The 26,032-nt window shown below is 36.9% G+C and overlaps 1 protein-coding gene across 1 annotated transcript in view; it reads right to left on the reverse strand.

Moving 5' to 3' along the window:
- LOC120425394 (tubulin beta-3 chain) overlaps positions 1-23,241 on the reverse strand; it is a 54,340-nt gene extending 31,099 nt beyond the window's left edge. The window contains exon 1 of the mRNA XM_052707468.1: positions 22,806-23,241. Within this exon, the coding sequence (XP_052563428.1) occupies positions 22,806-22,862 (57 nt within the window). The 5' untranslated portion in view covers positions 22,863-23,241. The remainder of the gene's footprint in view (positions 1-22,805) is intronic.
- Between the last annotated feature and the right edge of the window lie 2,791 nt (positions 23,242-26,032).

The following is a 26,032-nucleotide window of genomic DNA, read 5'->3' on the forward strand; positions in this document are numbered from 1 at the left end:
CCCCTTATGTTTTTATACCAAATTTTTGTAATTGTCTGTTTTACAACTTTGTAGAACATTGTTACACTCTAAATAATAACCCTGCATAGTTAGAAAAAACACGAAATCTTAAAATGAAAAAAAAAATGTTCTAAATGTAAAAATGACCCTTCTGGTCCAATGAAGATTCGAAAAGTACATTAAATTTCCCTTGAAATGACATGTTCCAAAAACAGTACAGTTTAGTAACGGAAAATGGCAGAGTTTTTAAAAATTTTAGGTGTTTTTTTCTATAAAAAATACGTTTTTTCGGAATTCTGAGTACGCCATCAAATCGGACGTACAATTTTACATAAAAGTCTCTTTGACACCAAATTTCTATCTCATCACCGTTTCAGGCTGCACATTATTGAAAAACACCTCTTTTTTCACATGTCTAAAAATTGAAGGGGTCGTACCGTCCCTCCGTCATGAGATATAATAAAAACGGACCTCGGATTTGTGATCAGGGACAAATTTTTTTTTTTGAATTAAATATACTTTATTGAATCTTTCTTATAATAATTACATTTGGTTTACATAATAAGTGGTCAGCTGTGGCTCTTCAGCTTTAGTTTGCTTTTCGTGATTTAAACACTGTTCATTTTCTTAACTTTAAAAGTATATGATTTATCATTTTTGTAACACTAGGTACAACGAGGAAAAAAAAAAAAATAAGAAAACATAACATAACTTAAAACTAACTTAATCTTAACATAAACTAAACCAATCCTTGAATCAAGGGGTATTCAGATATAGCACATTTTTCCCTGAATTTCAAACATTTTTCTTGAATCTTCTGATCCAACATTTTTACTTCTGCTAATTCATGAACCTCACTTGATCTTGTCCAGCCAGGAACATTCAAAACCATTTTAAGTACCTTGTTTTGGACTCGCTGGAGCTTCAATTTATGAGTTCTAGCGCAACACTCCCAAACAGGTACTGCATACTCAATAACGGGGTAAATTATTTGTTTGTAAACTGCTAGCTTATTTTTCAAAGATAGCTTTGATTTTCTGTTAATTAAAGGATACAAACACCTGATGAGAATGCTGCACTTGTTCAATATTTTATCTACATGCTGCCGAAACAATAGTTTCGAGTCAAGTATGAGACCTAAATAGACAACTTCCTTTGACCAGGGTATTGAAACATCATTCATTTTAATCAAAACATCATCCTTTGGGACAAATCGGGCCGATTTGGAAAGTGGAAAAATGATGGTTTGAGTTTTGGCTGCATTTATGCGAATTTTCCAGTCGCCAAAGTATTCGGAAAGAACGTCAAGACCCTTCTGAAGACGGCCAACTAAATATCTGGTTATTTTACCCTTATAAATAACGGCAGTGTCATCAGCAAAAAGTGACAACACACCATTACCAGGAAGAGTAGGCAAATCAGATGTAAAAATATTGTACAGAAGTGGGCCAAGAATACTTCCTTGGGGAACCCCAGCATCAATGTTGAATAATCCAGAAGCAATCCCATTCAGAAAAACCCTGAACGATCTCTCCGTAAGATAGTGCTGGATAATTTTGATAAGATACATTGGAAAACCGTATAAATAAAGTTTATGTATCAAACCATCATGCCAAACATTGTCAAAAGCCTTCTCAACATCCAACAAAGCCATAGCAGTTGATTTAGACTCAAGCTTATTCTGCTTGATGATTTTAGTTACTCTCGTAAGCTGATGAGCAGTATTATGTCCCTTACGGAAGCCAAACTGCTCATTCAAAATTATATTATTATCGTTGGTAAAATCCAAAAGCCTTGAATAGATGACCTTCTCAAAGAGTTTGGACAGACTACTCAAAAGACTAATGGGACGATAACTTGTTGGCGATGTTGGATCTTTTTGAGGCTTCAAAATTGGTATGACTTTGCCCAGTTTCCAATTGGTGGGGAAGTAACCAAGTTGCAAACATTTATTGAAAATATTGGCTAGATGTTGAAAGAACTGATCACTCTGTTTTTTCAACACTAGATTAAAAATGTTATCAAAGCCTGGAGCTTTCATATTTTTCATTTGTTTAACTGCAACTTTGACTTCCTCACCAGAAACATGGGAATCTGCAGGAAATTCAAAGGTAGAGTCATTGATTGTTGAAATACTATTGGCAACTGATGTTTCTTTACGGCTGGTCATGGAAGCGCCAAGATTATGTGAACTAACAAAATGAAGCCCAAGTGCATTTGCCTTTTCCTCGGATGTAATCAAAGGAGAATCCTCAACAATAAGAGGAGGAATAGGCTTTGGTTTGTTTTTAAGAACTTTAGAAAGTTTCCAAAATGGTTTTGAATAATTCCCAAGCTGGCTTACATGTTTTGAAAATTCTTGATTTCTGATATTGTCAAGTCGGTCTTGTATGATTTTGTTCAAATTGTTCACTGAAATCTTTTTGTCATAGTCCCCAGTCCGTTGATATTGTCTCCTATAAACATTCCTAAGCCTTATCAAGTGTTTAGTATCTACGTCAATATCAGTTACCTTAAAATTAACAGGAACCTCCCGAACGTTGGCAGCCTCTGCTTGGTTGATAGCCTGCTGGATCACCTCCAGCGAACGATCAATATCAGCAGAAGTTTCCGGGTGTTGATCATAGTCGATGTTGCTGTCTACCACTTGCTGAAACTGCTGCCAGTCAACGTTGTGGTAATCTTTCCGGGTTGGTTGCCGCTGCGGAGTAACGGAAGCTCCAACCTCCACAACCACCGGATAGTGATCAGAACTCAACTCTTCAAACACCTCAGGATGAGCCACGTTCTCAGCCATATTGGTAATGAAGAAGTCGATGATTGAGTGATTTCCAGACCGAGCCACCCTCGTTGGACGATCTGGACTCACAACGTTGTAGTATCCGTTTTGCAGATCGTTGTGCAGAATCACTCCGTTCCGATTCCTCCTGCTGTTGCCCCAAACTTCATGCTTCGCGTTGAGGTCACCAGCGATGATGTACTTTGCGCTCCGCCGTGTCAGCTTCTGGATATCGCTCTTCAGTTTTGCTGCTGAACCATCTCTGGAATTCACCTGACGTGGGCAGTATGCAGCAATGAAGAGTACAGGGCCAACCGAAGTGGGAATTTCCACCCCAACGGCCTCGATGATGTCCAGCTTGAAGTGTGGCAGCCGGCGTGGCTTGAGATCACGATGAACAGCGACAAGCACACCTCCTCCTCCAGAAGTGGTCCTGTCAAGCTGCGTCGCAATCTTGTAGTTTTGCAGATAAACTTTTTCACCGGGCTTCAGATGAGTTTCCGTGATGGCAGCTACGTCGATCTCCTTCTCGCGAAGAAAATCCACCAGCTCTAAGTTCTTCCTCCTAATGGAGCAAGCGTTCCAATTCAGTAGCTTGAGGGACCTACGATCCATACTGGATGACGAACGAGGTCAGCACTTCAATCTGCTGGGTCTTGGTTTTGCATCCACGCAGTGCAGCGGACATCTGTTGGAAAATATTGAGGAGTTCGGTTGAGGTGTAAAGATCATTACCATTTTCCTCAACTGCTGGTTCTTGGGTTGGTCTTGGCTCCTGGCTGAAGCCCGGTGGTGGCGGTCTCGGCTCCTGGCTGGAACCCGGCCGTGGATGATTCATCTCAGCTCTCTTCCTGGGATCCAACGGCAACGGTGCCAAGTTTGGGACCTGGCGTCGCGGTTGAAGAGGTGGAAAATTTTGCTCCACCAGGGCTGGAGGAGTTCTACGACGCTGAGGCTGATTCTTCGTCGATGCTTGCTGCCGAATTTTCACGAACTCAGCTCTCTTGGGGCACTTTCGGTCGGTTGACGAGTGCTCACCGTTGCAGTTGAGGCACTTCACCAGCGAATCTTGGATGCACTGGGATGTGATGTGCGCATCGGTACCACATTTGCCACAACGACGCCTTAGGTGGCAGTTCTTACCTCCGTGCCCGAAACCCAGGCAGTTGAAGCATTGTGTGACGTCACGGTGCACTGGTCGGTATCGCTCCCACGACACGATAATGTTGAAAACCGCTCGGATTGCCTTCAGCTCAGGAAGCGTCGTCGATCCCTTAGCCAAATGCAGCAGGTAGAGCTGGTCACGGTACTTGATGTCTTTGTTGCGTCGGCTCATTTTGTGCACGGCCAACACATCCAGTTTCAAAACTTTTAGCTCGGCAGCTAATTCCTCCACTGGCATGTCGTACAGACCTCTGACGACGATTTTGTACGGCTTATCCATGGCAACATCATGGGTGAAGTACTCCGCCTCGTTTTCGGTCAAGTAATCCTTGACCAGTTGATAGTGCTGCCTGGATTGCACCAGCACCTTAAATCCGTCCTGACACAGACGAATGTTGCCTAGGACTTTCCCAGACTTGATGAGTTCAACCAGCCCCGCTCGAAAGTCGATCGTTGCTGTTGATTGCCGCACATAAAAAGGAGGCAGTTTCTCCTTTCGCTGTTTCACTTCATTCTCCTTTGCTTTCGCTACCTGGTCCTCGTCAGGCAGTCCAGCAAACTTGTTGTTCTTCAATAGCTGCTCCTCGTGCGACGAAGAGTTCTCCTCCTCCTCATCCATCGGTACAGTACCGTCGCTCTTTTTCGTCTTTTTGCTGTTCGATGTCACTTCCAAAAGCACCTTCCTCTTGGAAATTCCCGGTTTTTGGCCATCAGTTGAGGCCTCAACCTTCCTTTTGGAAATTCCCACTTTTTTGCCTGCTTGAGCCGCAGGTAGGGCAATATTGCCGGCGTTTTGCGCCGGGACGCGACGAGTCATGTTGATTCAGACAACCTTCACCAACGAATGCTCGGATAACAATGATCAGGGACAAAAGTTACCCCTTAGGACAAAAGTTCACGCAATTCGAAGAGGGGTCGAGGCAACTGCTGTGTGAGTTGGTGGAGAATTACTTAACTGCATTCGGTTTACACAAATTAGGATTATTTTAAATATTTGGGAAAAGTATGAAAATTTTAACATCGCAGAAGGACATTATTAACATTTATTCAAAATGAGAACCATGAGATGGAAATAAAGTATTCAAAAAAGTATCTCATCTTATGCAATGCAAATAGAAACGATAAAACAAAAGAAGTGTATTTCGTATTCTCCTAAATCCCTACAAAGTAAAAAAAATGTCACAAAAAATGAGTAATTTTACTTCTGAAAATGTATAATTTTACCACTTTTCTCGTGTAATGCAACTTTTTCAGTCTAAATTGAGGTAAAATTACAACATTAAAGAGGTAACATTAAACCTTCCAAAATTACACCTTCAAAATTAACACTATTTTTTGCTGTCTAGTCTTCGTTAGAATGTTTAGCTAGACAAGTTTTAGATTAGAATTATGCAAGTGGTCAAATTGCACAAATAGTTTCATAATCAGAGAAACTTAAATTTGGGTACTTGACCTCTTTGATTAAAAGTTCAATCCATCTTTTCAATGCAACAAAGTATAGTCACAGTTTTTTAAAAATCCTCGTTAAACGGCGTCTGAACGCTGCGCCCCAACTCTGTCCGCGATGACTACTGCCCAAATTTTTTTTTCTAAAATATTTATTTTTCCCGTGTTCAGGAGGTTATTTTGAGCAACTTTTGTTCTACGAAAAACTTTACTTTTCTTGTTTTATGTTGTTCTTGTTTCTTTTTTAGTATTTTAATTTGCATTTGTCTTGTTGAGTTTATGTTTGTTTTTGGTAGTATTTGGCCTATTCTACCACCTAATATAATTACATTTCGCCTATCTATTTTTTTCATGTTTTTACAGTCACTTTTTCAATTTTTTGCATGTTTTTCACATTTTCTGCTATAAAATCGCGCCATCATCATTTAAATTGCAAAAAAATGCGTAGAGGCATAGTCTGGGACACTACAAAAATTACTGCATACTTCTTTTTACTGAAAATATAGGAAATGTTAGTAAAAAACACTGTCAAAGTTGACCTCTAAAAAAATTACATTTTTAGAAATATTGGCAAAGTCACATAAAACAAGTTTAACTTCCAACCCTGAAATTTTCTAAAATTTTAAGAGTTCTTCTTTCCAATGCATTTTAAAGATCAAAAATCGATTGGAAAATTGATTTTTAGCGATATTTTAGATCGAAGCCCGTCTAAAGGCGGGGTTAGGTTGTAGAGGGTTAATAAGAACTAAATTGCTCTCAACTTGCTCTCCCGATTACTCAACGCGCCGCTTCTTCTGGTGAATCAGCTTGCTGCGCTTGCTCACTCCAGATAAGATAAGTCTGTTTTCCGAAATCATCTTCAATTTAATACAGCTCAATTAATTACTCACTGCTGGTCAGCGGCAACAATCTAACTGTGCCACGCGACATCCCAATTAGTTCTAGGGGGGGAGGGGGCTGCACCAAAAATAGTACCAGCAGTCTGGAATGACTTAGACCTTAGTATACACGTACCTAAAACGAAACAAGAGAGAAAAAGAATAGAAATTAGCCAGTGGAAACAATGAAACAATCGAGCAAAGAAGAAGAAGAGGGAGTAATTCAAGCGCGAAATTAAGAATGCCAATTCGCTTAAGGGTACCGTTTTGTTCAGCGGCTGTGTACTAAACACAGAGCGTAGACACGAACGCAAATTGGCTGAGCGGCTGCGTTTAGTTTTAGTCGATGTAATGGTGTGTAGTACAGGCAGACAGTACTTTGGGTCAAACTGTACCCAGTGTCGACTCGTGGATGGATTATGGCGCCGGCACGTGAATCATGCAGGCTTCCTGTCGGCTTTCCTAAGTAGGGATTGTGGGTAGAAAGGTGCCATTGACGCACTTTGTGGCAGGTGAATTTCACTAGAATTCTACTATGTTGGCACTAGATAAAACAGAAGAACTTGCTGGAATTCCATCAAAATTTGAGAATTCACTCTCAACCTGTTGAAATTTGCTTTTTCAAGAGTATCTCCTATCAAAAAAGAAGTAGATAGTGCAAATTACCCACAGTCGTAACTCTACCGACATCCATGCAGTGTACACTTGTCCCACCAAACCTTCGCATAACTAATGAGCTTAAAATTGCCATCCATCACTCAGGTCGGTTGGTTGATTTAAGTTCAACACACTCATTTCGCAAACTGCCAAAACATTGACAACCTCACGAAATATCGTGATCAGCGCCACGCTGTAGAGCGTAATAAAAAACCCCGAAATGGGTTCAGTTGAACCTTTCCCCTCTAAGTTCCATCCATCAGCGTTAAAGTATTAGATTGCAATCTGACTTTTCACACTTTCACCCACCTCGTGAAGAGGCAAGGTTTAGGATTGGGCCACGACTACCTTTCATCATATCTCGAAAAAAAAACTAAACTGCACTTTTCGCTTTCTTGAGCTAAAGTCAGGTAGCTACACCACACCGTTGAGAGATGAGCTCTGAAAAGTCTTAATCATCCGCATCCGGACTCAACAGTTGGGCAGCAGCAGCATTCCCATCAAACCATTACCACCCATTAAGACCGCGCTGAGATTTGTTGAACTCTGCAAAGCTGTGCTACCTCCTCTCTCACCTGGTTGATGGTTCGTGATGGAGGAACGTTGCCACCTGACTGACTGCCGAGTGGGGCTTCGAAAAGGCTAGTTATCACGAAATAAAACCAAGCCAGAATCGCATTTTGCATGTCTTCATTGCCTTCGGCCAGCTGGAATCAGCGCGCTGAACCGCGAACTCTACACTGAACTTCCCGCAGCCAGGTGAGGAGCAGGTATGAAGACAACAAAGACACACACCGGATCGTCAGGTGAAGCAAGATATGCTACCAGAAGAAGAAATCCCCGCTTCCAGGCTTGAGGCGGGCAACCTGTGGCTGAGGCTCTTGTGGTAGCTCGGCAGGAAAACCTCAAATATGACATGAACACGGAACCACAACCTTCTCGCCGCTTCTTCGAACTCTTCCTCCTCCCACCCAGTGGGAGTTCACACTCTGGCCAGGTGAGCCGGCTGGCCGGTAAGACGATCTTGATTCGGTTTATAGTTTAATGGTTTTTGTTTTGTGGGACTCAGGTTAATGTTCAGGGATGATTTTTTTTATATGATATCAACTTAAATATCGATTTCTGATATTTTTACAGTTTTTACAACACTTATTACAATTTTTTGCTGAACTTTTCAAATACAAGTTTGGTAATTTATCTATTTTCATTTCAGCGCTGTTCAAGGATGCCAGATGCACAGTTTTGTCAGTGCCAGACATTTTTTAAGGGGCACAGACTTTTAAAAACTTCATTAAATTAATATTAAAAAAAAATCAACCGAAAATTATTTCGTTGGTATTCAAATGCTTAAAATCGCATTTTTTTATGGATTTCCGTGACTGTAAATTGATATATTTGAATTTAAGACAAATGCACAGACATACACAGACTTTTTAAAGACATTTTAAAAAACCATCTGGCATCTCTGGCGCTTTTTGCCAATTTATTTCGGAAATAAGTTACAATTTTTAGACAGTGGTCTAGAGCACAAAAGACTCAAAAACAAAAATGTTTGCAAAAAAAATACAGTGTTAGGGCTAGGTGAATTAAGAAGAGAAATTTCAAATGATTAAAAAAATAATGTTAAGTACACAATTGAAAAATCGCGATAACTTTATATCTGGGAATGGGGTGCATCTTTTATGTAACACAAATTGTGTAATCTTACCTCTGAATATGTGTAGTTTTACCACTTTTCTGAAGTAAAGTCTCTTTTTCAGTCTAAATTGAGGTGAAATTACATCATAATTGAGTTAATATTCAACCTTCCAAATTTATATATTTTTGTTGCTGTGTATATTAAAACTAAAGAAACAAAAATAGCATTTTCAGAGAAATTTCAAATAATTAAAAAAAATTATGTTAAGTACACAATTGAAAAAAATCGTGGTAACTAGAGGGTGACGATTCTCGAGATTTTCAATTTCCCGGGAATCGAGAGTTGAATTTGTCCATTTCCCGGGAATTCCCGGGACCCGGGAGTTTTTTTTTACTATGCCAATAGTGGCAAAATTCAAAAAGAAAAGTATTAAATTCATTATTTATTCATTAAATTAAGTATCCTCAAAATTTTGAGGAACTATATAGTTTACTACAATTGTTTTAAAATGTTTACCAATCATAATTCGCAATGAGTGACTTTTCAAATGTTGCACAAACTTGTTCCATGAACTTCTTATTATTAAATTTTTGTGAAGTAAAAACATAGCTAATATATAATTTCCCAGTATCGAGATTTTTGCAATATGATAAATAACGACTCAAAATAACAATTTAAACTTTTTTTTATCCTTTTTAAGGTCAACTGTAAATTTAAATTGAAGATATATTTACAGTTATCAGGAAAACCGGAGTATTCACAATTGGCGAACCTTAACTTTACAAAGATTACCGCTCCAGAGTTTTTTTTTCCCAAAATATAATGTAATATTGAGGTTGACGTGAAACATAAATTGACATCGCTTTGACATAAAAAAAAGAAATTACCTTGAAAATTAACTTAGGTACCTAGAAAAAAAAAATGACAATTGCTATGCTCGAGAGAAGATATGGAATTTGAACTTATCTTGAAAAAGCTTTTACCTCTTAGAAATAATAAATAAAAATAATATTTCTAGAGTTTTTTCATAACGTCCTATAACACTCTGGATTTATAAAAAAAAACATTAAATTTCATTTCTGGGGTGTAACTGCAGAGTATGTTTTAAGGTAAATTTTGGGGTCCACATTTTTTGGCTTCTCTAAATTATAGTTATTGGATTTTTTGACAAGTTAAAATTTAAAAATAAAAAAATATATATGAATAGGAAGATTAGAGAACCATTGGTTAATTTGAATTTGAACATAGAACATTAAACACCCAATGTTACAAAACAATTTTGAATTTTTCAAATAATTCTTGATTAGTTTATATAATTTTGCTTCAAAATATATAAGTTTAAAATTTCCCGGGAGTCTCGACCGAATTTCCCGGGAATCGAGAAGTCCAAAAATGGTCGATTTCCCGGGAAATTTTTCCCGGGAATTCCCGCTCGTCACCCTCTAGTGGTAACATTACATCTGGGAAGGGGAGCATCGTTTATGTTATACAAATTGTGTAATCTTACCTCTGAAAATGTGTAATTTTACCATTTTCTGGTGTAAAGTCACTTTTTCAGTCTAAATTGAGGTAAAATTATATCATAATTGAGTTAATATTCAACCTTACAAAATTACACCTTCCAAATTTATACATCTTTTTACTATGTGTATTAAAACCAAAAAAAAACAGAAGTACCATTTTTATTGAAATGCTGAGACATAACATTTAACATAAGAATCTATCATAAAAATTGTAATGAACGGGTTAATTGGTGAAATTTGAAAACTTTTGTAATTTTTTGTCATTATTATTGCTGGAAATTTAAAAAAAAAAATCATCGATGAAACATGTACAATAGGGTGTAATATGGTTGTATGGAAAAAAGTAAAGTTGTTCAAATTTAGTGAGCACAACAACTTTGCAGTTCCTTTTGGGTTCCTAAACAACTCCCCAAAGTTTGAGAACTTATGGTTAAGTCCCCACTTTGCACAAAGCTATTCAATTTGCCATATAAATTTGCATGGGAAAATCATTTTTTTGAATTTTGAAATTTTGAAAATCCACGTTTTACGCGATATAAAAACCGGATTCATATTCGGTTGCTCTGGAATGTGCTCTACAACTTTTCCGAAGAGAGTATGGTGTTTGGTATGGTGCTAACTTGCTCCTATAAAAAGATACAGCGTGTTCAAAACTCGTCTAAAATGTGTTTTTTGCTCGAAAATCACGTTTTAGACGAGTTTTGAGGACGCTGTATCTTCTTTCAGCTAGTTAGCACCAAACTCTCTTCGGGAAAGTTGCAGAGCACCTTCCAGAGCATCAGAATATGAATCTGGTTTTTATATCGCGTAAAACGTGGATTTTCAAACTTTCAAAATAAAAAAAAATGGTTTTTCCCATACAAATTTATATTAAAAATTGAATCGCTTTGTGCAATGTGAGGACTTAACTAATCTTTCTCAAACTTTGGGGAGTTGTTTAGGACCCCAAAAAGGAACTAAAAAATTGCTGAGCTGGAAACTCAATGTTGTTATTACACCCTAGTGAACAATTGATTGTAAACTATTTAAAATACATTCTGTATTCGATCCATCTTGAGGTTCCATAAGTCGCTATTGAGAATTGTAAAGTTTAATTAAGTACTTCATAAGTTATGCTAAAAATACAATTTCGACTAAAGTCCGTAAATTTTTTAAAAAGGGTGGCTTTTGTAGGAAAAACCGTCATGTTATACATTTTTAAAAAGGTATTTAAAAGACCAAATATTGAAAATCTGGTAACCCTATCAAAAGATATAAGTACTTAAGTGTTATTCATACACTTTCTTGAGGCCGGATCTCAGATATTTTAAAGAAAATGTTGTCCGTATCTATTATGCGACCCATCGTCGAATGCGTAAATAAGATCTACCAACGCTGTCACAAGAAATCAGTAATAAAGCTTATTTTTTAATCGTGTTAAGAAGGAATTCTGCTATTTTGACTGAATGTATTTACTATAGGAATGTCAGAAAGGCGAAGCAACGTTTTTAATTAAATAAGACACTTTTCGACTTTTTGCTAATTTTAAATTTTTGAACGAGATCGAATCGGGAAAAGACATAAAATATTATGAAAAAAGCATAAATTCATTAATATTTTGCAAATTTATGGTAACAGCATAACTGTAATGATGTTTAAAGCATTTTGTGAAAGTTTTTGCTTAAAAAAAGGGGTTGAAATTTGAAATTGGTTTTTTTTTCTCAGCTTTTCACACATATTTTTTCAAGTAATGCTTTTCTTTATTAACTCTTTTTAAATAAAGCAAAATATAAACATTTCCCAAAAAAAGCCTATAAATGATACAAAATATGACTTTTTAGTCCCCTAAAAAATGTATATTTTTTTTTAAACATTTCAGGACCAAACCTTGTAATTGCTAATGAATTGTATTTAGAAAACATTTCAGTAAGTCATACGATTTGATAACAGACACGTATCAACATTTTCTTATTTATATTACAATGTTGTTCAAACAGGTAAAATCAGAATTTAATGGTATAAAAAAAAACTTTTTTTTTTCTTTAACGACTCGGTAGTTTGATTAATTTTTGTCCTTTCGAAATATAATATTTTAATTTTTACAAGATTCACAAAACAATGCTAATACTGTGAAAATGCTCAATATCTTTATTTAGAAATAATTACTGTTGTCGATTTCGTGAATTAATTTCGTAATTTTTTTGTGAAATGGTTTATTTTAAGAGTACAACCCTGCTAGTACAATCCTCTCCATTCGAATGATCCCGGAAAGAACAGACATAATTCTTTCCATCCTTTCACACACACATCACGCCAGGACAGCTGCGATTAAACTTGTCCCATTCCGCCTGAACATCCAACTTAATCCAACATTAGTCAACGCGCTAGTCTGCACTAAGTCCACACCACAAATTTTCCGTGAGTGACGACGACTTGCTCAAATTACGCCCGAACCCAAAAGTCAGCAAATCTCGCCAGCCATCGTGCGGATCAAAAGTGCTGATTAATTCCGTTTGCCGGCCAGAAGGAACGCTACGGATGGCTGGTCTCAAGTCGAGTTCAGCTTGGGTTACGTCTCTAGCTCTAGAAGACACAGGAGTCCGCGGAACAGTATGGTTGCATCTGGCCATTAAACTCCACGCGGCGCGAAATGATCGCCGGATCGCTGGATGAGTGTTGATGATCGCCTCACCACCGTTGATGATGATGATGACGATCAGTCAGCTGCGGGCATTATTGTTGGCCACCGCACGCCAAGATAGCGGATATTTTATGAAGCCTGAAATTAAATCTAGCCCAGAGTCCGCGCCGCGAGTCCGCAGCGAATCGGCTATGGATTATGTACTCTCTATCTCTGGCTCTACTCTGCTGACTGTGCCGATGTGGGGTTTCTTCGCCGCGTACTTGCTGTGGGAAAAACTAAGCCCGACACATGGTGGATGTGGGCTGGACCTGGGACCGGGTGTGTGTGAGCAATTTCGGAAAGAAGCGGGAAATGGGATTAACAATGGTGCCGGAGTAATAAAACTCATTATAGAGAGACCGCGGTGAGCTGGTGGACGACTTGGGCAAGTCGACAGTCGTCGTAGACTCCGGGAGAAGATTTGATGACGACTACCGCTGATGGGCTTCGTTTGCCCGCTTGTTATGGTTCGGTGCAATTCCGACGGAGTCAATCTGGAAGAAATCACCCTCGGACGTGGTGATTGGATTGCATTCCAGGGTAGATTAAGTTGAATATTAGCACGATTGTTTCTCATCTTTGGCGAACATTATTTTTTTTTATGGATGAAGGCTTTTTGAACGACCTTTTATCGAAATTATAATTTTACATGGATTTATTAAGGATTCCACGAAATTTCAAGACTTAGGAGCATGTTAGTTTTTCAGCGTATGGAGAAAAGGTCAAAAATAAAACTATAAATCGACAATAGAATACAACCATAAAATGTATAGAATTCCATTACATTGTTCAAGGACTCGTTAAAGTACCATAAAATAAAATTTGCAACGGCAATAACAACTTTAACTTTCAACAAAACACATTCAAATAATGCTACTCCTCCTGTTACGGAAATAACAATAATCTTTTTTTTCAAGATTGAAACTTCAATGAATTTTACAAACTACAATGTATCTTATTCTCAGTCAATATTGTTTAAACAGTTGAAACCATTTTCAAATGCAAAAATCTTAAGTCACTCCTTCAGAAACCACGTGGTCTCCCCGAACCTCTCATTCTTCTGCAATCCAACACCATTTCCGGCCATCCAGCGCACTTGCTCTTGCTCTTGTTTTTCGCGCAAAACACCGGCAGCACTCTCCGGGGGCAATCCATAGCTGTACATGACTCTGGCTGTTTTTCTTTCTCCGCCGCGCAGCGGCAAAACCTCGACATTCGTTCAGCTTGACTGGATATCTAGCCTGACCGTGGCCAGCCCGTCAGTAGCAGCGATAAAGAAGAACACTCTCTCTGTTCATGGTGTACAACAACAAGAACATCAACGCCACAGTGTGGAGTGGAAACATCCCGTACAATCCAGTACATCACACTCGCAGCGCTGCTCAGACGTGGATTCGCAAAACCATTTGCGCAAGCAGGGCTGTGGAGTCGGAGTCGGAGTCGGAGCCGGAGTCGGTGGAGTCGGGTCTTTTTGGGGACCCGGAGTCGGAGTCGGAGTCGGAGTCGGAGTCGTCAAAACTTGAACAGCTGGAGTCGGAGTCGGAGTCGGCTAAATTTTATGAGCTGGAGTCGGAGTCGGAGTCGGAGCCGACAATTTTAGATAACTTGGAGTCGGAGTCGGAGTCGGAGTTATCTAAAGTTTAACAAAACATATTATTTTTATTTTTGTTCATAATTTATTACAATGCAGGTTAATTCACAAAACTTCTTATATTTTTAATTGTTTTTAAGTCGCATGCACTGCGTTGCCACTTTGTTTCATTTTTTTTAAAGAGATTTATCAGATGTTTTTGAAGCATTTTTATTGTGATTGGAATGCTCTAATTGTTGCCGACTCGGTCCTAACCAGGTCCCAGTACCGAAAAGGACCTAATAAAAATAATGTTATGAAAAAAAATGCTCTTATTGTTTTATATCGCTATAATCACTAAAGCATAACCTTTTAATCCTCTCTAACCCAAGTATGTAATATCATAACTTAACGAGGTACATAAATACATTAAAAGTAATAATCACTGTTTTTGGAAATCTGGAAAAAAAAACTCGCTAAAAGTATAACTCTTCCATCAAATAATCAACGATTATAACATTCTACTACCTGGAACTTAACATGCGCATTTTGTTTATAACTTAGTACAAAAAAAATCAAAGTGTCACGTTTAAAATATTTGAAACTTACAAAAAATATCAAAAAAGGTGGGTAATTCTCCGCCAACTCACACAGCAGTTGCCCCGACCCCTCTTCGATTTGCGTGAAACTTTGTCCTAAGGGGTAACTTTTGTCCCTGATTACGAATCCGAGGTCCGTTTTTTTGATATCTCGTGACGGAGGGGCGGTACGACCCCTTCCATTTTTGAACATGCGAAAAAAGAGGTGTTTTTCAATAATTTGCAGCCTGAAACGGTGATGAGATAGAAATTTGGTGTCAAAGGGACTTTTATGTAAAATTAGACGCCCGATTTGATGGCGTACTGAGAATTCCGAAAAACCGTATTTTTCATCGAAAAAAACACTTAAAAAGTTTTAAAAATTCTCCCATTTTCCGTTACTCGACTGTAAAAAATTTTGGAACATGTCATTTTATGGGAAATTTAATGTACTTTTCGAATCTACATTGACCCAGAAGGGTCATTTTTTCATTAAGAACAAAAATTTTCATTTTAAAATTTCGTGTTTTTTCTAACTTTGCAGGGTTATTTTTTAGAGTGTAACAATGTTCTACAAAGTTGTAGAGCAGACAATTACAAAAATTTTGATATATAGACATAAGGGGTTTGCTTATAAACATCACGAGATATCGCGATTTTACGAAAAAAAGTTTTGAAAAAGTTGGTCGTCATCGATCATGGCCGTTCATGGTCACCCGCGACAGACACGGATGACGAAACAAAGAGAAACGCAAAAAGTAACTTTTTCAAAACTTTTTTTCGTAAAATCGCGATAACTCGTGATGTTTATAAGCAAACCCCTTATGTCTATATATCAAAATTTTTGAAATTGTCTGCTCTACAACTTTGTAGAACATTGTTACACTCTAAAAAATAACCCTGCAAAGTTAGAAAAAACACGAAATTTTAAAATGAAAAATTTTGTTCTAAATGAAAAAATGACCCTTCTGGGTCAATGTAGATTCGAAAAGTACATTAAATTTCCCATAAAATGACATGTTCCAAAAATTTTTACAGTCGAGTAACGAAAAATGGGAGAATTTTTAAAACTTTTTTAGTGTTTTTTTCAATGAAAAATACGTTTTTTCGGAATTCTGAGTACGCCATCAAATCGGGCGTCTAATTTTACATAAAAGTCCCTTTGACACTAAATTTCTATCTCATCACCGTTTCAGGCTACAAATTATTGAAAAACACCTCTTTTTTTGCATGTTCAAAAATGGAAGGGGTCGTACCGCCCCTCCGTCACGAGATATCAAAAAACGGACCTCGGATTCGTGATCAGGAACAAAAGTTACCCCTTAGGACAAAGTTTCACGCAAATCGAAGAGGGGTCGGGGCAACTTTTCCCGATTTCGTGTGAGTTGGTAGAGAATTACCCAGGTGCAACTTATTTTGAAATTATCATTGAATACCAGGGATGGAATAATCGCAAAAAAAATCAATTTCGCTGGCGAACTTTCTTCACCCGCGAAAGAGAGAGGAGGCACATCACGCAAAAGAAAATCGCTTCCGAAGTTCTCCAAGAAAATCAATTTGCTGATGATTTTTTGTGAATTTCCTTGTCAGCACCACTTAATACTATTTATTTCACTTTGTTTACACATATTGCCCATCTACAAGATGTGACTGGTCATTTTTCGACGTGTGACGTTACACTTGCAAGTGTACACAGAAAAAAAATGATGGTAATATTCATCAGGAAATGGTGACAGATTTTGTGGCAAAATAAATGATTAATTTTACCCCAGAAAATGATTAATTTTCATCAGTTTTTGATGAATATTCATCAGGTTCACACTTTTACACATTTTTTATGCAATATTACTCAAAAAAAGAGGTAATATTCAACCTACCAAATTTTCAACATTCCAAAACTCAACTTTTTTTTTCTGTGTAGTGGTGAAAAAGATGTTCCGCCGAATAATCAAGATGATGATTTTTTTAGATTCTTTTTACCGATCTTTCGTGCGCGAGAGAGGAGAGCTATGCTCCTTTCGGATTTTTTCTCTTGATGAACGTCCAGAAATTTTATTTTGATGATGATTATTCCATCGCTGTTGAATACGATAAATATATCGATTATTTTAATGTTTACTATTGCTCTACTAAAATATGAAAGTGTCTATCCTTGGACAAAATATTTTGATATTATTGCAAATTATCGTTGAACGAATGTCAAGATTTCTGTTCCAAAGGACATAATAGAAAAAAATAATAATGAAAATGATAGGATTTTTATTAATTTTCCAATCATTATTCAAACGGTAAGATTTTTTTCATAATGTATATGTCCCACGCAAATATGACCTAGAAAATATTTTATCGGAGGCGCACGATCATTCATAAAGCTTCGTTTGAGGTGAAGATTCAAGAAGTATCGCGCGCCTCCTTTAAAATAAATCGAAAATTTGAAATTTAAATAAATAAAAAATCCTTGGTAAAATATTTTTTAAGTCAAGGATATTTGAAAAGAACCACTTAACGTCCTTTCCACGAAGAAATTTTGCAGGTACATTGATTTGCAATAATAATCTCCTTCAGCGATGGCGTGATGTCCATGTACGTCTTTAATCAAAATCAAAAGCAAAGCAATCCACTTTAACGACCCCCAGGTCTTTTGTGGGCTCAGTTGCAAATTTCTGCTCATTTCTAGGCGTCCGAAGGTTTTGTGTGGTGAGTCACCCAAAACCTCTTTTTACGCAAATGGACCGACGTTTTACTTCCCCATCCGATAGAAGGTGTGGTCAGGCAAATCTCGTCTCGAAAAATGCCACCGGGTCCGTCTGGGATTGAACCCAGGCTTTACTGAGGTGAGAGGCTACCACGCTAACCACTGAACCACCGGACCCGGCTTTATGGAGCTTTAAAAAAAATCGTTTGAAATTATATTTAAAAATCCAATTGACTTTGAGAGTCACTGTGCTTCTGAGCAAATTGAATTAATATGTTAATCGATTATTTAGGCTAGGTTTCTTTTAATGATTTATTAAAAAAAAAACAATTAAATATTTAAATTCATTAGTTTTTAATAAACTAAATATAAATTTAAGGTTATGTAAATAAATCCTTATTTACTAACATAATTCTTCAAAAAAAAAAAACTTCTAAAAATGCCTTCAAAACTGATTTTTTTTAAATTTCTGTTTTAATAACGTATAAAACTTGTAACCTAAAAACTTTTTTCCCGTTTAGTGATTTGAACTTATTTTCCTTGAGAAAAATTTGACACTTAGAGAGTAATTAAATTATCCTATTTATCGTTTTTTTCATAATTATAAGTCAATAATTTTTGAAAAAAATTAAAATACGTGGAGTCGGAGTTGGAGTCGGAGCCAACAATTTGTTGAGAGCTGGAGTCGGAGTCGGAGTTGGAGTTGGCTAGGGTTGGAAGGCCAGAGTTGGAGTCGGAGTCGGAGTCGGGTTGAGCTGAAAGCCGGAGCCGGAGTCGGAGTCGGAGTCGGCTAAACTCAGAAAGCCGGAGTCGGAGTCGGAGTCGGAGTCGCTTGAAATATGACCCGACTCCGCAGCCCTGTGCGCAAGTACCGATAAGTTTTAGGTTTTTTTTTTTGCGAGCAGATGAAATGAAATAAAAAGCAAACGAAACTGGGAAATGTGATTTTCGCACAGCGATAATAATTATCGGACCCGTTGCGCGAGCTTTGGGAATCCCTCGAATTATCAAAATCTCCTGTTGTTCTACATCGAACAACTGTTTGTTCAAGATTTGAACTCAAATCAACGTGCCCTTAACATCCATCAAAGTCAGCAGGAAGGAAACAGGGTCACCAACCACAACATCCGATTGAGTTATCGTCTCGCTGTTGATGAACTGCTGCACTTGGTCCACTTCTGCCCCAAGAAGACGGAGCAAAAGGGTTCAAATGCTTTCTCGAATAGTCGGAATAGCCAAAGAAGATTGCGCGCACAAGTGCAGGCAGTCAGGCTGGCACTTTATCTTGTGGAAGATGAAAAAGATGTTAAAATGCATCGGAGCAGGCCGGGTTTGAGGTTATGAAGAAATATGAGATGCCTTCGGCATGGGAGGTTGTAATTGGGAAGGACACAAACACAGTACAACCGTGGTAGTTTGACACCGTTCAGTCAGTTGGGCGAACTGTCATTTTTGACGCACACTGACTGTCAAACCACCGAAGTGCAGCTGTACGAATTCCATAATTGCATACACGCACATGTGACACATGACATCATGCTTTGTTTGGAGCAAATGTGCCCACAAAGGGTCAAATTAAGCGATGAAATATGGCGAGTGCGTTTGTGAGGAAATTTGCAACGTGCCAGTGATGCATATTAGAGTGTTGTTGAAGAAGTGGATGAGTCATCGGCATTGTTTAGTTTCTGCATCGATAATAAAGCTTGACTGAAAGCGATTAAGCATATTTGAGACTTACGCAAACAATTCAGCATGTAACAGTTGATTACAAATTTCGAGACTTAAGAAAGCCTAATTTCATAGTTTTGTAAACAGCATTTAAACAGTTTTTTTTTCCAAACATGATATAAAATGTGTGTGTGTGTGTGCAACCAACCGAACGGGACCACGCGGCCGCTACTTACAAATTGAGTTGTTTCCATGTATTTTTAGATCTACATTCTATACATGCAAATAACTCGCATAGGCATTTGGAAGGTGTTAGCTCTGCCGAGCTTCGGTGACCCATTTCTACGCTGGCTAGCCGAGCGCGAGGTACTTCAGCTTTATCGACAAGCCCCGCCCTGAAGAACGTTTGCACCAATCGGATTCAAACGTTATTTAGAACTTCCGAACCCTTGTCAAATGGACAAGGACCCAGCGTGTATATAGTAAGACAGTAACAGTATTCCTAATTCCAGTCATAGCTCACCAAGCCGTGATGGCCTAGTGGTTAGCATTTTTGCTTACCAATCCAAAGGACGGGGGATCGAACCCCGAATCGAGCGACTTTGATTTTTCGTTCATGTTCAGATGTTCAAGATTAATATTTCCTATACTTTCTCGTTGGGAGCAGATGGGAATCGAACCCAGGACCATTCGCTTATAAAGCAAACACCGTAACCAGTCAGCCACGGCAGCTCTCTTTCCAAACATGATATAAAATGATAGCAAAAATGTCCCATATGTTTTTTAATAACAATGTCCGTCCTACAAATGTTCTCTGAATTTAACTTCAGATCTTCAAACTTCCGGACTCGTTGGAAAGGTCTTCTGATTACGCATCCAACGATGGGTGACAAGATTGATCCGAACATAATTTTCATTAATTTATCTGAGATCCGGCTTCAAAAAAGTGTATATTAACCACTTAAGTGATCATAACATTTGATGGGTTGTCAGATCTTCAATCTTGTGTACGTGTTGGAAAGGTCTTTCAAATGCCTTTCTTAACATATATTATATTTATTTCCAAAAACCACCCTTTTAACAATTTTCCGGACTTAAATCAAGTTTTTTAGCATAACTGAATGAGACCAAAATGGTCAAATCGGTTCAACCAGTGCCCACGCACACATACATTTGCTCAGAATTTGATTCTGAGTCGATATGTACACGTGAAGGCGGGTCTATGAAGTCAACTTTAGATTTTTCGAGTGTTTTCATAGCCTTTTCTAAGCAAGGAGAGGAAGGGAAAAATGAGCTAAGCAATAGAATACAGTTGTTTAAACCAGATTGATCAATTTCGCAAAAATGTCATATTTGCCAAATCATCAAGCTGAGAAAAAAAACTAAAATGCTGAATAAACCGGAAATTACTACGGTTTAATAAATAAACTGTATATTTACTGCTATTCTGAAAGTTCACAAAATTTAGAACAAAATTGCAAAAGTGATTAAAAAATGCATTTGGGACATTTATGCAAACAAGGGAATCATTTGATTTACTTGTTAGGATCTCGTATATAAAATGTTTTCTCAAACATAGTTATATAGATAACTCAAAAGAATTAAAATGTGGACGGGATATTTATACGAACATAAGAAAATCCGAAAATTTTCAATAATTGAATGGAAATGATGATTTAAAATGCATTATACACCTGTCCAGTTGTTTTGATCAATAGTTCCAAAATATTTATATTTTCTGCAAATTTTTTTTTGTTCGGTGCTGTGCAATGGAATTTGCTAAAAATTCAAATAATATTAATCCAGCTCAAACATGCTTAATATGATTATCAATGCAGAAAAATGCATTTTAAACTGTTTTCAGTAGATTAGGCTTCTATTTTCATTAAAATTTTTAAGTTTCATGAAAACATATTTTTTTCTTCTCCTGTTCAATAAGAGAAACAAAACACTAAATTTGAGAAAAGAGGTCTTTCAATAGAACAAAAGAAGTTCAAAATTACCTCAAGAATACGTCAAAAACAAAAACTGATGATGAATGATTTAAACTTTAAGAGAATCATTAACTTGATTAGTAAGAATCATTTTTAACTTAAAAATGACCAACAACATTTCAAAAGATTTTTTTATAAAATTACAAAATATTTATTATTTTGATTATTGCAGAATTTTCCCTATATTAGGTAAAAAAATTAATTCATTTGACAAATAATCAAAGAAAATTCGTTTATTTTTGTAATAAAAAATTAATTCCGTTGACAATTTTTAGTAGTGGAGTAAATAATTTTATCTTAAACATTCTTTCTTAAACATCATTAACCTTCTAACTCCCAACCCCACCTCTACACAGGCTTTCATTCAAAATTTCGCAATAAATAATTCTTTTTCAATTTTTTTATCTCTAAAAATCGTTAGAAAGTGGAATGAAACAAATTTGATTAATTTGAAAAAAAAATTATGCTGAGGTTAATTTTAACCATAGTTTTAACTTATATCCCCTACATAAATGTCAAAATAATTATGAAATATATTTGTTATGGCCCAAATAATGTTTGTTGCGACTTAAAAGCTAATGGTTTATGTTTATAATAGGTAAAATATACATAATAGGTAAACTAACAAGATAAAAGCATACAAAAGTACTAATTAAATGAGAAAAAAACATGAAACTAGATTTTTATAGAACAACAGTTGTTCAAACTGACCAACTAATCAAGAAAAACATAAATATCTTTCAATGAAATTAGGCAGCAGAAGAGTTAAATGCATGTTTGATGTAGACAGCTCAAAATCTCAATCGGAAATAAAAGTGCAAATAGGTAATCGAAATAGAAAAACATATGTTCCGTAATTTTTTGTCAGTGCTCATTAAGATAAAGGTTGTGATAAAGAGTCAAAATGTTAAGTTATGCAACATTCTTTTAAAGTGGTTGATCATCAAGAGAAACCAAAAGGACAATTTGAAAAACACGTGTATTTTTTTGTTTTTGAAAATTCCAAAATTATTCTGAATTATTTCAGTTGAAAACCAAGCATCTAAATCAAATATATCATTTAAAACAGTAATAATTAAATCTATCCTGAATTCAAAAAAAAAACCTTAAATCTTTAGTATCAATAAATGTCACTTATTAGTATCAACTAACAAATAACAAACCAGGAAAAACAATCAATCGTTTCAAAGAAATGACTGCCACAAAAAGCTTTCTCGGAACAGCACCCAGCATTCCACTTTCACTTAATCATTGTTTTTCCCTTGAACAAAACGCATTATTCACTCCAAATCACGAGACGTCGTCGACCACACAAACTGCAGCTGCCTTATCGCACCAAATTTCTTATCAACAAACAAAAACTCCATGTCCAATCGACAACATGTGTACTCCAGAACTGTAACAACTTCCTCCGACCAATCAATCCAATTCTGCACACCCAGTTTAGCAAATGTTTGACCTGCACAGAGTTTTGTCACGCCGATAACAGTCGAAGCAGCGTTCGTCACCAACAGGGGAAGTACAACGGTTACGATTGATAAGCGAGGCTTACCTTAGCACCAATCTGGTTTCCGCACTGGCCGGCCTGCAGATGAACGATTTCTCTCATGGTGATGAACGGGGTGTTTTCACGAAAAGTTCACAAAAAAACGGTGAGCTCTGCTCTTGAACTGCTCGCTAGCACTGCACTTGCACAACTGAACTGAACGCTGCTTGGTCCGCGACGTCAACCCAAAAACCGAAAACCACGACTTCACGGAAGCTGGAAAACGGCTGAAACCAAGAAACTTTCTTCTCCTAGAAGAGGTGTATCCGTACGATCCGACGATCCGCACTCGTATGGCCACTGGGACTGCTCGGCAGCTTGCTTTTGCTCCTCAACTCCACTCACTATGCTCTCGGGATCCTAATTAATGGATCACTTCAATTTCTCCGCCACTCAAAACTTGCACAAGTTCCACAACCGTTCCGAGCAACGTGCAGGCAACGACTGTTCAAGAATTCAAATTTGAAACGAAATTTTATCATAGAAAAATCAAACCCGGCAAACGCCAACAAGGCACATGGAAGAAGAGAGAATTCGTGAGAGAGCAGAGATCAAGAGTGGGTTCTCTCTCGCGCGCATGCCGGTATCGCGTTGCGCGTTGCGCTTTTCCAACCCAACCCAAACGAAGAGAGAAGCCGGCAAGTAAATGTTTTTCATGTTTTATCCATGAGCGCAGTGCTGTGTGAGCATATTTTTCCACGCACTCTGATTTGGGCGAACCCGAGGCGGTAGATGTGATAGAAATTGAACAAAAAATAATAAAGTTGAAAAAATTTACTTTTATTTTTTAAGTTTTTTTTATCAATGTTGTTTACTAAAACGATAATATCATGTTAACGTAACTTAAAACTTAAATTAAGTACAACATTATCCTACTTCATTAAAAAATTTCACTATTTGATACCTTATCTATTGACACATAATTGCTAGTAAAATTTTGGGATTTCAAATCCTAGTAATAAAGCATGTCCCAAATCATCTTCTGTGAATTGATCCTCTCTTAAAAAAAACGATCTGTTTCAGCTGCAAATGCGAAAAACCAGCTCTAGCTTTGCACAGTTTTTTTATCGATTATATTTATGTCCAATAAAATTTTGGAACTATTAATACAAAAGTGCCAAAAGATTAAAGTAAGATTTAAAAGACCTAAGATCTTAAGATGTGATTTTCTGATCGATTTTGTGTCTTCGGCGAAGTTGTAGGTTATGATTAGGACTTTTCATAAAAATGAGTATTCAGAATTTAGTAGACAAAAAGGTGTTCAGTTTCAGCGTGTTTCAGTTTGTCCATTTTCTTAAAAAATAACATTTGATTAGTTTCCTAAGCATTAATCAAAAAGATTTTTCATTACACGTTTCAATTTAACTTTTTAGAATTGGATCCCAAATAGAGGCACAAATTCACCAAGGCGTCATTTATAGGGGAGAGTGGGGAGACTTGATCCCCTTTTTTTGTATCGCACATAACTCTGTCAATTTCTCACAAAACTATGATCTTTTTGCATGAATTGAAAGCTTAAACATTCAACTATGTTTGGCTGATAAGGGTATTTCATCAGATAAACTCTTCGAATCATGCCAAGCGTTTTAAAAAAATATTTTAAACCGGCATTTTCAAAATGTTGGGGGTAATTTGATCCTCCTTTCAACATTTTGAAGAAATCTTAAGCAAAATGTTTCTTATTCATCCAAACTTTTAATTTTCTATAAGTTACAGCAATTTCACATTAAACCTGTACGTTTGTGTTCAAAATATAACAAGTTTAGCATGCAAAATATTTAAAAACATAAAATTTTCTTTTTTAGACCAAAATTGAGCATGTTTACAAAAGCTGGTAATTTTTGTTTACAAAACTTTTGAAAAATGGTTCAAACTGCAGTAAGTTATATACAACTATACTAAAGAAAACTATGTACGAAAACCCAGCCCAATTATTTAATCTTGAGGCTGATTCCAGTGACTGTAAAAATGCAGGGATCAAGTCTCCCTAAACGCACTTTTTTAAACAATTGATTGTAAAAATAGTATGACGATAAATTTAAAGTCAAATGCGTAAGGGTTTTGGAGTTGATATGTTTATCAAACAATTCATGTATAAAAAATATTTTTTTGAATAATTTTTGAGTGTTTTCTATACTTATCAAAACAAAGAAAAAAGATCTCTTGGAAGTTTTTTGCAGCACTTCTTAGAAAAATGTGTGTAACTCAATCTAAACATTTTTTAATTTTTTTCTTTGTTTTCTACAATGAGTTTTAGTCAATTTCGCACAACTTTCTAGAACAAAGCTAATTGTTTTACCCACATGCTGACGAGATACAGGCTTGGGATCAAGTCTCCCCGGGGATCAAGTCTCCCCACTCTCCCCTAAAGTACGCCACGCTCTAGGGGGGAGGGGGGATTGTCGCAAGTGTGACAAGGGGGAGAAGGGGGGTACGTGAGACTGTGACGTCACGCTAGACTATTTCTGTAATACTGAAAATTCATTTATGGTAATTGAAAACTTTCTCGATTGAATACCTAATTTAAAAATAATCCTTTTTAAAAATCATGATAAAATTGTACAAAAAAACAAGATAGTGGGGGGGGGTCCGACCAAACGTGACGTACTTTTCGAGGGGGGTCAGAGCCAGCGTGACAAAGTGTGACATAGGGGGGAGCGGGGACTAATTTTGGCCGATTTTAGCGTGACATACTTTATGGATGACGCCCGACTGTTCTTAACTGATTTTTCCGTTTTGTTACACTCTTACGACAGCTCAATTCTTGTCCCTTGCATAGCATCCAATGGCAAAAGCTTTATTGCTTTTCGATTGCAAATTTGATTATACATCTAAAAATAAATAAAAAAAAAGTTTTCAAAAAACACGATGTATTTGAAATTTGGCAACGCTGCCAAATATGAATTTTTACCAAAATGTTCCATAACTAAGAAGATGTCATTGTTGAATTAGTGTAGCTTTTTTCTGACAAGTCCTAAGCAACTACAGCTTTGGTGATTAATTGATCATATTAGAGAATAATTTGAGTTTCATTTGATACAACTTCTGAATCACCCGTTAGGAGAAATCTCTTTTTTTTTTCAACAGAGTCACCGGAATAGAAATTTAAAAATGGTTGGGGCTGCCTGCATTATTTAGTGTTATACCTAAATCATCCAAATTACTGATTGCCAATCAGTTTCAAACATTCAACGTACATTCAGTCCGGCTTCTTCTAAAATCAGCAAATTTAA

This window comes from Culex pipiens, chromosome 2 (assembly GCF_016801865.2).
Source record: "Culex pipiens pallens isolate TS chromosome 2, TS_CPP_V2, whole genome shotgun sequence".
Classification (NCBI taxonomy): domain Eukaryota; kingdom Metazoa; phylum Arthropoda; class Insecta; order Diptera; family Culicidae; genus Culex; species Culex pipiens.